Below are 13,806 nucleotides of genomic sequence, written 5' to 3' on the forward strand. Positions count from 1 at the left end.
ATCTCTAATTTAGTTTTCTCTCACCATTTATCTTGTAACTTAATTTTTTCTCACCTTGTATTCTCTTAGTTTTCTTTCACCTTGTCTTCTCTAACTTAGTTTTCTCTCACCCAGTATTCTGTAATTTAGTTTTCTCTCACCTTGTATTCTGTAATTTAGTTTTCTCTCACCCTGTATTCTGTAACTTAGTTTTCTCTCGCCTTGTAATCTGTAATTTAGTTTTCTCTCACCATTTATTTTGTAACTTAATTTTTTTTCACCCTGTATTCTGTAATTTAGTTTTCTCTCACCCTGTATTCTGTAATTTAGTTTTCTCTCACCTTGTATTCTGTAATTTAGTTTTCTCTCACCCTGTATTCTGTAATTTAGTTTTCTCTCACCATTTATTTTGTAACTTAATTTTCTCTCACCTTGTATTCTCTAACTTAGTTTTCTCTCGCCCTGCATTATGTAATTTAGTTTTCTCTCACCTTGTATTCTGTAATTTAGTTTTCTCTCACCTTGTATTCTGTAACTTAGTTTTCTCTCACCATTTATTTTGTAACTTAATTTTCTCTCACCTTGTATCCTGTAATTTAGTTTTTTCTCACCCTGTATTCTGTAACTTAATTTTCTCTCACCATGATTTCTGTGATTTAGTTTTCTCTCGCCCTGTATTCTGTAATTTAGTTTTCTCTCACCCTGTATTCTGTAACTTAGTTTTCTCTCACCATGATTTCTGTGATTTAGTTTTCTCTCACCCTGTTTTCTGTAATTTAGTTTTCTCTCACCTTGTATTCTGTAATTTAGTTTTCTCTCACCCTGTATTCTGTAACTTAGATTTCTCTCTCCTTTTATTCTGTAACTTAATTTTCTCTCACCATGATTTCTGTGATTTTGTTTTCTCTCACCCTGTTTTCTGTAATTTAGTTTTCTCTCACCTTGTATTCTGTAATTCAGTTTTCACTCACCTTGTATTCTCTAACTTAATTTTCTCTCACCCTGTATTCTGTAATTTAGTTTTCTCTCACCATAATTTCTGTGATTTAGTTTTCTCTCACCCTGTATTCTGTAATTTAGTTTTCTCTGACCTTCTATTCTGTAACTTAGTTTTCTCTCACCTTGTATTCTGTAACTTAGTTTTCTCTCACCATGATTTCTGTGATTTAGTTTTCTTTCACCTTGTATTCTGTAATTTAATTTTCTCTCACCCTGTATTCTGTAACTTAGTTTTCTCTCACCTTTATTCTGTAATTTAGTTTTCTCTCACCATGATTTCTGTAATTTAGTTTTCTCTCACCTTGTATTCTGTAATTTAATTTTCTCTCACCCTGTATTCTGTAACTTAGTTTTCTCTCACCTTTTATTCTGTAATTTAGTTTTCTCTCACAATGATTTCTGTGATCTAGTTTTCTCTCACCATGATTTCTGTAATTTAGTTTTCTCTCACAATGATTTCTGTGATCTAGTTTTCTCTCACTCTGTATTATGTGATTTAGTTTTCTCTCACCCTGTATTCTGTAACTTAGTTTTCTCTCACCATGATTTCTGTAATTTAGTTTTCTCTCACAATGATTTCTGTGATCTAGTTTTCTCTCACTCTGTATTATGTGATTTAGTTTTCTCTCACCCTGTATTCTGTAATTTAGTTTTCTCTCACCTTGCATTCTGTAATTTAGTTTTCTCTCGCCTGGTACTCTCTTAGTTTTCTCTCACAATGATTTCTGTGATCTAGTTTTCTCTCACCCTGTATTCTGTGATTTAGTTTTCTCTCACCATGATTTCTGTAACTTAGTTTTCTCTCATCTTGTATTCTGTAACTTAGTTTTCTCTCACCATGATTTCTGTGATTTAGTTTTCTCTCACCTTGTAGTTTGTAATTTAGTTTTCTCTCACCATGATTTCTGTGATTTAGTTTTCTCTCACCTTGTATTCTGTAATTTAGTTTTCTCTCAACCTGTATTCTGTAACTTAGTTTTCTCTCACCATTTATTTTGTAACTTAATTTTTTCTCACCTTGTATTCTCTTAGTTTTCTGTCACCTTGTATTTTCTAACTTAGTTTTCTCTCACCTTGTATTCTGTAAGTTAGTTTTCTCTCACCCTGTATTCTGTAACTTAATTTTATCTCCCCATGATTTCTGTGATTTAGTTTTCTCTCACCATAATTTCTGTGATTTAGTTTTCTCTCACCCTGTATTCTGTAACTTAATTTTCTCTCACTATGATTTCTGTAATTTAGTTTTCTCTGACCTTGTATTCTGTAATTTAGTTTTCTCTCACCCTGTATTCTGTAACTTAGATTTCTCTCTCCTTTTATTCTGTAACTTAATTTTCTCTCACCATGATTTCTGTGATTTTGTTTTCTCTCACCCTGTTTTCTGTAATTTAGTTTTCTCTCACCTTGTATTCTGTAATTCAGTTTTCACTCACCTTGTATTCTCTAACTTAATTTTCTCTCACCCTGTATTCTGTAATTTAGTTTTCTCTCACCATAATTTCTGTGATTTAGTTTTCTCTCACCCTGTATTCTGTAATTTAGTTTTCTCTGACCTTCTATTCTGTAACTTAGTTTTCTCTCACCTTGTATTCTGTAACTTAGTTTTCTCTCACCATGATTTCTGTGATTTAGTTTTCTTTCACCTTGTATTCTGTAATTTAATTTTCTCTCACCCTGTATTCTGTAACTTAGTTTTCTCTCACCTTTTATTCTGTAATTTAGTTTTCTCTCACCATGATTTCTGTAATTTAGTTTTCTCTCACCTTGTATTCTGTAATTTAATTTTCTCTCACCCTGTATTCTGTAACTTAGTTTTCTCTCACCTTTTATTCTGTAATTTAGTTTTCTCTCACAATGATTTCTGTGATCTAGTTTTCTCTCACCATGATTTCTGTAATTTAGTTTTCTCTCACAATGATTTCTGTGATCTAGTTTTCTCTCACTCTGTATTATGTGATTTAGTTTTCTCTCACCCTGTATTCTGTAACTTAGTTTTCTCTCACCATGATTTCTGTAATTTAGTTTTCTCTCACAATGATTTCTGTGATCTAGTTTTCTCTCACTCTGTATTATGTGATTTAGTTTTCTCTCACCCTGTATTCTGTAATTTAGTTTTCTCTCACCTTGCATTCTGTAATTTAGTTTTCTCTCACCTGGTACTCTCTTAGTTTTCTCTCACAATGATTTCTGTGATCTAGTTTTCTCTCACCCTGTATTCTGTGATTTAGTTTTCTCTCACCATGATTTCTGTAACTTAGTTTTCTCTCATCTTGTATTCTGTAACTTAGTTTTCTCTCACCATGATTTCTGTGATTTAGTTTTCTCTCACCTTGTAGTTTGTAATTTAGTTTTCTCTCACCATGATTTCTGTGATTTAGTTTTCTCTCACCTTGTATTCTGTAATTTAGTTTTCTCTCAACCTGTATTCTGTAACTTAGTTTTCTCTCACCATTTATTTTGTAACTTAATTTTTTCTCACCTTGTATTCTCTTAGTTTTCTGTCACCTTGTATTTTCTAACTTAGTTTTCTCTCACCTTGTATTCTGTAAGTTAGTTTTCTCTCACCCTGTATTCTGTAACTTAATTTTATCTCCCCATGATTTCTGTGATTTAGTTTTCTCTCACCATAATTTCTGTGATTTAGTTTTCTCTCACCCTGTATTCTGTAACTTAATTTTCTCTCACTATGATTTCTGTAATTTAGTTTTCTCTGACCTTGTATTCTGTAATTTAGTTTTCTCTCACCCTGTATTCTGTAATTTAGTTTTCTCTGACCTTGTATTCTGTAATTTAGTTTTCTCTCACCCTGTATTCTGTAATTTAGTTTTCTCTCACCATTTATTTTGTAACTTAATTATCTCTCACCTTGTATTCTCTAACTTAGTTTTCTCTCACCTTGTATTCTGTAATTTAGTTTTCTCTCACCCTGTATTCTGGAACTCAGTTTTCTCTCTCCTTTTATTCTGTAACTTAATTTTCTCTCACCATGATTTCTGTGATTTAGTTTTCTCTCGCCCTGTATTCTGTAATTTAGTTTTCTCTCACCCTGTATTCTGTAACTTAGTTTTCTCTCTCCTTTTATTCTGTAACTTAATTTTCTCTCACCATGATTTCTGTGATTTAGTTTTCTCTCACCCTGTTTTCTGTAATTTAGTTTTCTCTCACCTTGTATTCTGTAACTTAGTTTTCTCTCACCTTGTAATCTCTAATTTAGTTTTCTCTCACCATTTATTTTGTAACTTAATTTTTTCTCACCTTGTATTCTCTTAGTTTTCTTTCACCTTGTCTTCTCTAACTTAGTTTTCTCTCACCCAGTATTCTGTAATTTAGTTTTCTCTCACCTTGTATTCTGTAATTTAGTTTTCTCTCACCCTGTATTCTGTTACTTAGTTTTCTCTCGCCTTGTAATCTGTAATTTAGTTTTCTCTCACCATTTATTTTGTAACTTAATTTTTTCTCACCCTGTATTCTGTAATTTAGTTTTCTCTCACCCTGTATTCTGTAATTTAGTTTTCTCTCACCTTGTATTCTGTAATTTAGTTTTCTCTCACCCTGTATTCTGTAATTTAGTTTTCTCTCACCATTTATTTTGTAACTTAATTTTCTCTCACCTTGTATTCTCTAACTTAGTTTTCTCTCGCCCTGTATTATGTAATTTAGTTTTCTCTCACCTTGTATTCTGTAATTTAGTTTTCTCTCACCTTGTATTCTGTAACTTAGTTTTCTCTCACCATTTATTTTGTAACTTAATTTTCTCTCACCTTGTATCCTGTAATTTAGTTTTCTCTCACCCTGTATTCTGTAACTTAATTTTCTCTCACCATGATTTCTGTGATTTAGTTTTCTCTCACCCTGTTTTCTGTAATTTAGTTTTCTCTCACCTTGTATTCTGTAACTTAGTTTTCTCTCTCCTTTTATTCTGTAACTTAATTTTCTCTCACCATGATTTCTGTGATTTTGTTTTCTCTCACCCTGTTTTCTGTAATTTAGTTTTCTCTCACCTTGTATTCTGTAATTCAGTTTTCACTCACCTTGTATTCTCTAACTTAATTTTCTCTCACCCTGTATTCTGTAATTTAGTTTTCTCTCACCATAATTTCTGTGATTTAGTTTTCTCTCACCCTGTATTCTGTAATTTAGTTTTCTCTGACCTTGTATTCTGTAACTTAGTTTTCTCTCACCTTGTATTCTGTAACTTAGTTTTCTCTCACCATGATTTCTGTGATTTAGTTTTTTTCACCTTGTATTCTGTAATTTAATTTTCTCTCACCCTGTATTCTGTAACTTAGTTTTCTCTCACCTTTTATTCTGTAATTTAGTTTTCTCTCACCATGATTTCTGTAATTTAGTTTTCTCTCACCTTGTATTCTGTAATTTAATTTTCTCTCACCCTGTATTCTGTAACTTAGTTTTCTCTCACCTTTTATTCTGTAATTTAGTTTTCTCTCACAATGATTTCTGTGATCTAGTTTTCTCTCACCATGATTTCTGTAATTTAGTTTTCTCTCACAATGATTTCTGTGATCTAGTTTTCTCTCACTCTGTATTATGTGATTTAGTTTTCTCTCACCATGATTTCTGTAATTTAGTTTTCTTTCACAATGATTTCTGTGATCTAGTTTTCTCTCACTCTGTATTATGTGATTTAGTTTTCTCTCACCCTGTATTCTGTAATTTAGTTTTCTCTCACCTTGCATTCTGTAATTTAGTTTTCTCTCACCTGGTACTCTCTTAGTTTTCTCTCACAATGATTTCTGTGATCTAGTTTTCTCTCACCCTGTATTCTGTGATTTAGTTTTCTCTCACCATGATTTCTGTAACTTAGTTTTCTCTCACCATGATTTCTGTAACTTAGTTTTCTCTCATCTTGTATTCTGTAACTTAGTTTTCTCTCACCATGATTTATGTGATTTAGTTTTCTCTCACCTTGTAGTTTGTAATTTAGTTTTCTCTCACCATGATTTCTGTGATTTAGTTTTCTCTCACCTTGTATTCTGTAATTTAGTTTTCTCTCACCCTGTATTCTGTAACTTAGTTTTCTCTCACCTTGTAATCTGTAATTTAGTTTTCTCTCACCATTTATTTTGTAACTTAATTTTTTCTCACCTTGTATTCTCTTAGTTTTCTGTCACCTTGTATTTTCTAACTTAGTTTTCTCTCACCTTGTATTCTGTAAGTTAGTTTTCTCTCACCCTGTATTCTGTAACTTAATTTTATCTCCCCATGATTTCTGTGATTTAGTTTTCTCTCACCATAATTTCTGTGATTTAGTTTTCTCTCACCCTGTATTCTGTAACTTAATTTTCTCTCACTATGATTTCTGTAATTTAGTTTTCTCTCACCTTGTATTCTGTAATTTAGTTTTCTCTCACCTGGTATTCTCATAGATTTCTCTCACAATGATTTCTGTGATCTAGTTTTCTCTCACCCTGTATTCTGTAACTTTGTTTTCTCTCACCATGATTTCTGTGATTTAGTTTTCTCTCACCTTGTATTCTTGCTTCCCTGGATTAGGTATGTTAGTAATCCCTTTTAACTTCTGGGTGGATTTGTAGAGTTCTTGGACAACATGACCTGACTGTGTCAGTGGTAGCAGTAGTTATGTGTGTTCTGGTGCTGTTTACATAGCTTTACACCATCTTTTTGAGGTTGGTGGTTCTTCTCTCTTGATACTCTAACTGGTGTGTTTGGGCTTTGCTATTTACTGATACAAATATCATTGCTCAGAAATGGCTCTGTGTTCCACCATAAATATCGTTGGTGTCATGCACTGTGAACTAGTTGTGTGTTCACAGAGAAACAGATGTGTAGATGTTACAGGTGGTGCTTATGAGACTGCAATCCCTTCCTCAGCAACATTCCTCTGTAAAGCTATTTGCATATTATTATCAAAAGCAGTTAATCTTCTGTAATAGCTTTTAGTATGTAACATTTAAAATATCTGTAAAAAATATCATAAACTAGAGGGCTTGATAATTTTACAGAGAACTGTATTTCAGTCTATATTACTCTGTCTTCTTATGGGAACTCTTGACATCTAAAACAGTAGATTGAACTATGACTGGAGAATACTTACCTTTAAAACCATCATGAAAGCCAGTTACAATTCCATTCTCTACGATTGGAGACCCAATGGCATATGTTCTTGAGGCAAAGCCAACAGGCCAAACTGACACTTTCTTGGTCCACCTTATCTAGAAGTAAAATAGTATCACAGTTTTTTGATTGTTTTCAACAATAATTAGGTTGTTGGTTTGGTATTTATTATAAACTAGAGTTGGAAGTTTGTTTATGAATTTTAAATGCCAGAAGACAGAAAAGTGGTTGAAATTTCAGGATAGGTTTAGCCTAATTGATAATATAGCTGGATGTGGTTTGAAGAATATGTGTGGCTGAATAAACTACACTTTTGAACATGTTATATAACCATAGTCTAGTTTATTATTATTGTAGGTAGTCTGGTATAACTGTGGTCATGGTGACTTCACATGTGGAATGTGGTAGAAGAAAATTTTAATCAAAATCAGAACACCTGTTTATTACAAAGTTATGACTAGCTAACCTCACACCTGTTGTTATTACAAAACTGTCAGCTGCTAACCTCATCAAAAAGCCGAAGGTCATAAGCATTATCGTCATCCGCAAAGAACACTACCCCTTCTTTTGTGTTCTTCCGCAGCCACTTGAGGGCGACTTTACGATTTGTGATGCCTCTGCCAGGCCTTCCAGTACCGCTACACTCAACTTGTTTGTCTCCCGTTGCAAGCTGCGTGTAGGCAATGCCAGTTCTTGTCAAAAGATGGCGCAGTCGTTCGGTCGGTTTCGGAGCATCTTCCACCACAATCCAGTGTATGTTGGAAACCAGCTTTAGAGTTTGTGACAGCCGGATTAACTCTGGCTGCTGCACAGGCCGATTGTAAGTAGGTGTTATAACAAATATCGTTGGGAGCTTCGGTCCTTGTTCCAGTACCAGTAGAGCTAGGAAAGAATAGTTGAGTATAATAGGAGAGTTATTGTAGGTCGAAACTATTACTGTCGTGTGAAAAATATATAATTATCTAGTTTTTATGTTATGAGATGAGTCATGGAGAAGCAATCACTTCACCGTATCTTTGTTTCCTTAGAAACTTTATTTTTACAGTAGGGTGATTTACATCCCAAAGTTAAATATACAGTGAAAAATAAACGATATAATTGTCTCTTATCTTTATGTATAAGCTCTTATTCTTGTTAATTTAACACACATTATTTTGAAAATGAGTATCTGGACCTCACCTTTATAAGAGATGAAAAAGAATATTATTAGAGGCGAACACAAAACAAGTGTTTTTAACAACATTAGTCTGACATGTTCCTCTCTCTCACACTGCTGCCCTCTACAGTGAAGAAAATAAAACGTTGAAGGTTGATAATTAATGAAAGCAAGATTTCAAAAAATCAAAACTTTCTCACAAAATTGTTTTGTATTTATTAAATCTACACTTGTTCCAAACAAAATTGTTTTGTATTTATTAAATCTACACTTGTTCCAAAATCTACTAATAAATTTTTCATCAAACACAAAACACAACAAAGCTGCAACATTGTACATTTTTCACAACTAGCGCAGTTAGTGAAGGAATCAAAGCCGAAACCTTACGTGGTCAAGTCAAAGTACATTAATCGTCCATCTCCTAACAAACCAAAAATGAGACATCAACACTAGTTGCTACAAGGAAATGTATGTAATGATTACTAACACTAATTTAAACTGTATAAAACCAGAAGTCAGAGTCACTAGTCGAGACCTGGCATGGCCAGGTGGTTAAGATGCTCGACCTGTAATTCTGAGGTTCGCGAGTTCAAATCCCAATCACACCAAACATGCTCGCCCTTTCAGCCATGGGGCATTATAATGTAATGGACACTCCCACTATTCCTTGGTAAAAGAGTAGCCCAAGAGTAGACGATGGGTGGTGATGATTAGTTGCCTTTCCTCTAGAATTACACTGCTAAATTGGGGAGCGATAGCGCAGACAGCCCTTGTGTAGCTTTGCGCGAAATTCAAAAACAAACAAGTAGACTACTTGAGTACAATTTCCAGTTAATAACAGTTACTATGTACTATACAACTTCCAGTTAATAACAGTTACTATGTACTATACAAGTACAACTTCCAGTTAATCACAGTTACTATGCACTATACAAGTACAACTTCCAGTTAATCACAGTTACTATGCACTATACAAGTACAACTTCCAGTTAATAACAGTTACTATGTACTATACCAGTACAACTTCCAGTTAATAACAGTTACAATGTAATACACATGCACAACTTCCAGTTAATAACAGTTACTATGTACTATACAAGTACAACTTGTGGCTTACCACGATTGTTAGTTGTGTGCGTGTAAGACTAATTACCTTCAAATAAATTGTGTAGTAAAACAAAAAATGATGGTTCACTAGTCATTTAGGTATAAGTGGACACTGGCAATCTTGCATAATTAATCACGTTACCCTCGAATAACCTTGATGTTACTCTAACTGACCCTATTGTCAAAACGTTTACATTTCAAGACTTTCCACCACAATTTCTATTTCGTGACTATAAAAGCTCGGCATTTTACATAAAAGAACAAATGTATTGCTAAACTGTATTGATGACAGGCTACCAGTCGCTCACTGAAGGTACTGATCAACCAACTAATACATCCATAACTGTTAAGAAAGAACCTCCCTGTTTCCTCTGGTAAAGATATGTAGTGATTTGTAGTTTATGTAGGAAGCGTCGCAGTCAGAATTAAACCTAAGAAAGGGATATAGTGACTTGTAGTTTTTGTAGGAAGCGTCGCAGTCAGAATTAAACCTAAGAAAGGGATATAGTGACTTGTAGTTTTTGAAGGAAGTGTCGTAGGCATAATTAAACCTAAAAATTGGAATTAGTGACTTGTAGTTTTTGTAGGAAGCGTCGCAGTCAGAATTAAACCTAATAAAGGGATATAGTGACTTGTAGTTTTTGAAGGAACTGTCGCAGGTAGAATTAAACCTAAGAAAGGTATATAGTGACTTGTACTTTTTGAAGGAAGTGTCGTAGGCATAATTAAACCTAAAAATTGGAATTAGTGACTTGTAGTTTTTGTAGGAAGCGTCGCAGTCAGAATTAAACCTAATAAAGGGATATAGTGACTTGTAGTTTTTGAAGGAAGTGTCGTAGGCATAATTAAACCTAAAAATTGGAATTAGTGACTTGTAGTTTTTGTAGGAACTGTTGCAGGCAGAATTAAACCTAATAAAGGGATATAGTGACTTGTAGTTTTTGAAGGAACTGTCGCAGGTAGAATTAAACCTAAGAAAGGTATATAGTGACTTGTACTTTTTGAAGGAAGTGTCGTAGGCATAACTAAACCTAAAAATTGGAATTAGTGACTTGTAGTTTTTGTAGGAAGTGTTGCAGGCAGAATTAAACCTAATAAAGCGATATAGAGGTATTTTTCTGAGCGAAATGGGCTAAGACAAACTGCCCAGTCACCTTTGTCCCAATTTTGACTTTGTGTGAATCTTCCATATATCTCCAGAAAGGCATCCATCTCGTCTTCTCGTTATCAAATTTAACCATTTAAGGTCAGCTGGCCCTGACTGACTCAATGTCTTTCTATCAGTTGAACTTTGCACTTTGGTTCTTGTCTTCTCTGTTTCCAGTCTTTTTTTCCTCTCTCTACTTTTAGTATTTCTTCTCTTTATTGGCCTTGTTGTTGTTTAACAAACTCTCGAATGTTGTCATCTTTCAGCCAAGGTTGCTCATTTCTGTCGCTATATCCACTTATCAAAGTCACTCGACATGATTATATAGTATTTATGTGTGTCTTACCACCACTACGACTGTATCTACACATAGATCTATTCGTCGCTTGTTTACGTCTCTTCCAGCACTGTTTACCTCTTTATAACTATAATCGTTGCTATTTCTTCATTATTAGAATTTTGTAGGTATGAATGTGCGAGGTTCTTTACAGCACGTGCCTGTGACGATAAATTTAACAAACAGCACACAGTCCAATTGTTTTAAAATAATATATATTAAAACAAGTGTCCGTTATACAGTAAATCACCACAGTTGTATCCAGAGCTTTCAAAAATCGTCTCTTCTTATCAAAAGTTTACACAAGTTTGTTCAGTTACTTCGAGACACAACCGTAATCTGAGGGTGGCGGGTTCGAATCCCCGTCACACCAAACATGCTCGCTCTTTCAGCCGTGGGGGCGTTATAATGTTACGGTCAATCCCACTATTCGTTGGTAAAAGAGTAGCCCAAGAGTTGGCGGTGGGTGGTGATGACTAGCTGCTTTCCATCTAGTCTTACAGTGCTAAATTAGGGACGGCTAATGCAGATAGCCCTTGTGTTGCTTTGCGCGAAATTCAAAACAAACCAAACCAATCAGGACACAACTAACAAGACAAATTATTTTTCTCAACTCTGATGCTATAATACAATTTCCAATAATTTCACTTAAAAAAGTGTGCTACTTATACACTCCTTACGGTCAAAACTCACTTACGTACAATCCTGCTCTGTCTAAGTAACTGACTATTTTTGTCTTACTTAAATTAAATTTTGTACGCATATTGATAGCCTGACCGAGGCCTAAAACTTTATAAACACTACGTGATATTATGATGTAATATCATTATGCAAGCACCAAATCAAGATAATGAATTTCCACAACGCATGATTCGTACATAGTTAGGTAAACACCTGTCATAAACTATCCTTTTCAAACATCATTAAACATAACACTCGTGTATATTTGACACTAGAGAAGAGATACAATTAATTGTTTCATCTAAGAAAGATATACAGTAACTTGTACATATTTTATGGTGTAAGTATCTCTCGTAACAAGATACGACATTTTTTGATAGATTGTTTGGGCAGACAATTCATGGTGAAACTTTGTAGAATGGACGGCAACTCCCTCTTGTGGATACGGTGACTTATATTTTTTAGAAAAGGTCACAAAGATAAGTTTTCTATATAAAGCTTATAAAGAGAAAAAGGTTTTTATTACCTTAATTCGTGATTTGTCCCACATACAAAGATAAGTTTTCTATATAAAGCTTATAAAGATTAAAAGGTTTTCATTACCTTGATTCGTAATTTGTCCCACTTACAAAGATACGTTTTCTATATAAAGCTTATAAAGATTAAAAGGTTTTCATTACCTTGATTCGTAATTTGTCCCACTTACAAAGATAAGTTTTCTATATAAAGCTTATAAAGATAAAAAGGTTTTCATTACCTTGATTCGTAATTTGTCCCACTTACAAAGATAAGTTTTCTATATAAAGCTTATAAAGATTAAAAGGTTTTCATTACCTTGATTCGTGATTTGTCCCACTTACAAAGATAAGTTTTCTATATAAAGCTTATAAAGATTAAAAGGTTTTCATTACCTTGATTCGTAATTTGTCCCACTTACAAAGATAAGTTTTCTATATAAAGCTTATAAAGATTAAAAGGTTTTCATTACCTTGATTCGTAATTTGTCCCACTTACAAAGATAAGTTTTCTATATAAAGCTTATAAAGATAAAAAGGTTTTTATTACCTTGATTCGTGATTTGTCCCACTTATAAAGATAAAAGGTTTTATTACCTTGATTTGTGATTTGTCCCACTTATAAAGATAAGTTTTCTATATAAAGCTTATAAAGATTAAAAGGTTTTCATTACGTTGATTCGTGATTTGTCCCACTTATAAAGATAAAAAGGTTTTTATTACCTTGATTCGTGATTTGTTCCACTTACAAAGATAAGTTTTCTATATAAAGCTTATAAAGATTAAAAGGTTTTCATTACCTTGATTCGTAATTTGTCCCACTTACAAAGATAAGTTTTCTATATAAAGCTTATAAAGATAAAAAGGTTTTTATTACCTTGATTCGTGATTTGTCCCACTTATAAAGATAAAAAGGTTTTTATTACCTTGATTTGTGATTTGTCCCACTTATAAAGATAAGTTTTCTATATAAAGCTTATAAAGATTAAAAGGTTTTCATTACGTTGATTCGTGATTTGTCCCACTTATAAAGATAAAAAGGTTTTTATTACCTTGATTCGTGATTTGTTCCACTTACAAAGATAAGTTTTCTATATAAAGCTTATAAAGATAAAAAGGTTTTCATAATCTTGATTCGTGATTTGTCCCACTTACAAAGATAAGTTTTCTATATAAAACTTATAAAGATTAAAAGGTTTTCATAATCTTGATTCGTGATTTGTTCCTCTTACAAAGATAAGTTTTCTATATAAAGCTTATAAAGATTAAAAGGTTTTCATAATCTTGATTCGTGATTTGTTCCACTTACAAAGATAAGTTTTCTATATAAAGATAAAAAGGTTTTCATTACCTTGATTCGTGATTTGTTCCTCTTACAAAGATAAGTTTTCTATATAAAGCTTATAAAGATTAAAAGGTTTTCATAATCTTGATTCGTGATTTGTTCCACTTACAAAGATAAGTTTTCTATATAAAGATAAAAAGGTTTTCATTACCTTGATTCGTGATTTGTCCCACTTACATTTTTTTTTCACAAACACTGTGAGGTTCCTCGTGCGACACGTGGCACTTGAGCTTTAGTTGGATATGTAAGTGCGTCAGGGTGTTATTATACATCTGTTACTAGACTGAACAGCTGCAGTAACTTGCTCCAACAGAAATAGCTAGTTTTGTCTTGTTATTGGTGAACCTCTTGCATCTGGGAAATCATCACCAGTCACTAAATGTGAGATGTTGTAACATACTTCCTGAAGATGTAACTTCTGACTATCAGTTAGAAACTGTGTTT

General features: G+C 33.1%; 1 protein-coding gene across 1 annotated transcript in view; it reads right to left on the reverse strand.

Moving 5' to 3' along the window:
• LOC143226886 (galactosylgalactosylxylosylprotein 3-beta-glucuronosyltransferase 3-like) overlaps positions 1-13,607 on the reverse strand; it is a 29,178-nt gene extending 15,571 nt beyond the window's left edge. The window contains exons 1-4 of the mRNA XM_076458421.1: positions 13,540-13,607; positions 8,254-8,354; positions 7,580-7,956; positions 7,055-7,172 (exon numbers count right to left, since the gene is read on the reverse strand). Of these exons, the coding sequence (XP_076314536.1) occupies positions 7,055-7,172; positions 7,580-7,956; positions 8,254-8,317 (559 nt within the window). The 5' untranslated portion in view covers positions 8,318-8,354; positions 13,540-13,607. The remainder of the gene's footprint in view (positions 1-7,054; positions 7,173-7,579; positions 7,957-8,253; positions 8,355-13,539) is intronic.
• Between the last annotated feature and the right edge of the window lie 199 nt (positions 13,608-13,806).

This window comes from Tachypleus tridentatus, chromosome 9 (genome assembly GCF_004210375.1).
Source record: "Tachypleus tridentatus isolate NWPU-2018 chromosome 9, ASM421037v1, whole genome shotgun sequence".
In the NCBI taxonomy this organism is placed as follows: Eukaryota; Metazoa; Arthropoda; class Merostomata; order Xiphosura; family Limulidae; genus Tachypleus; species Tachypleus tridentatus.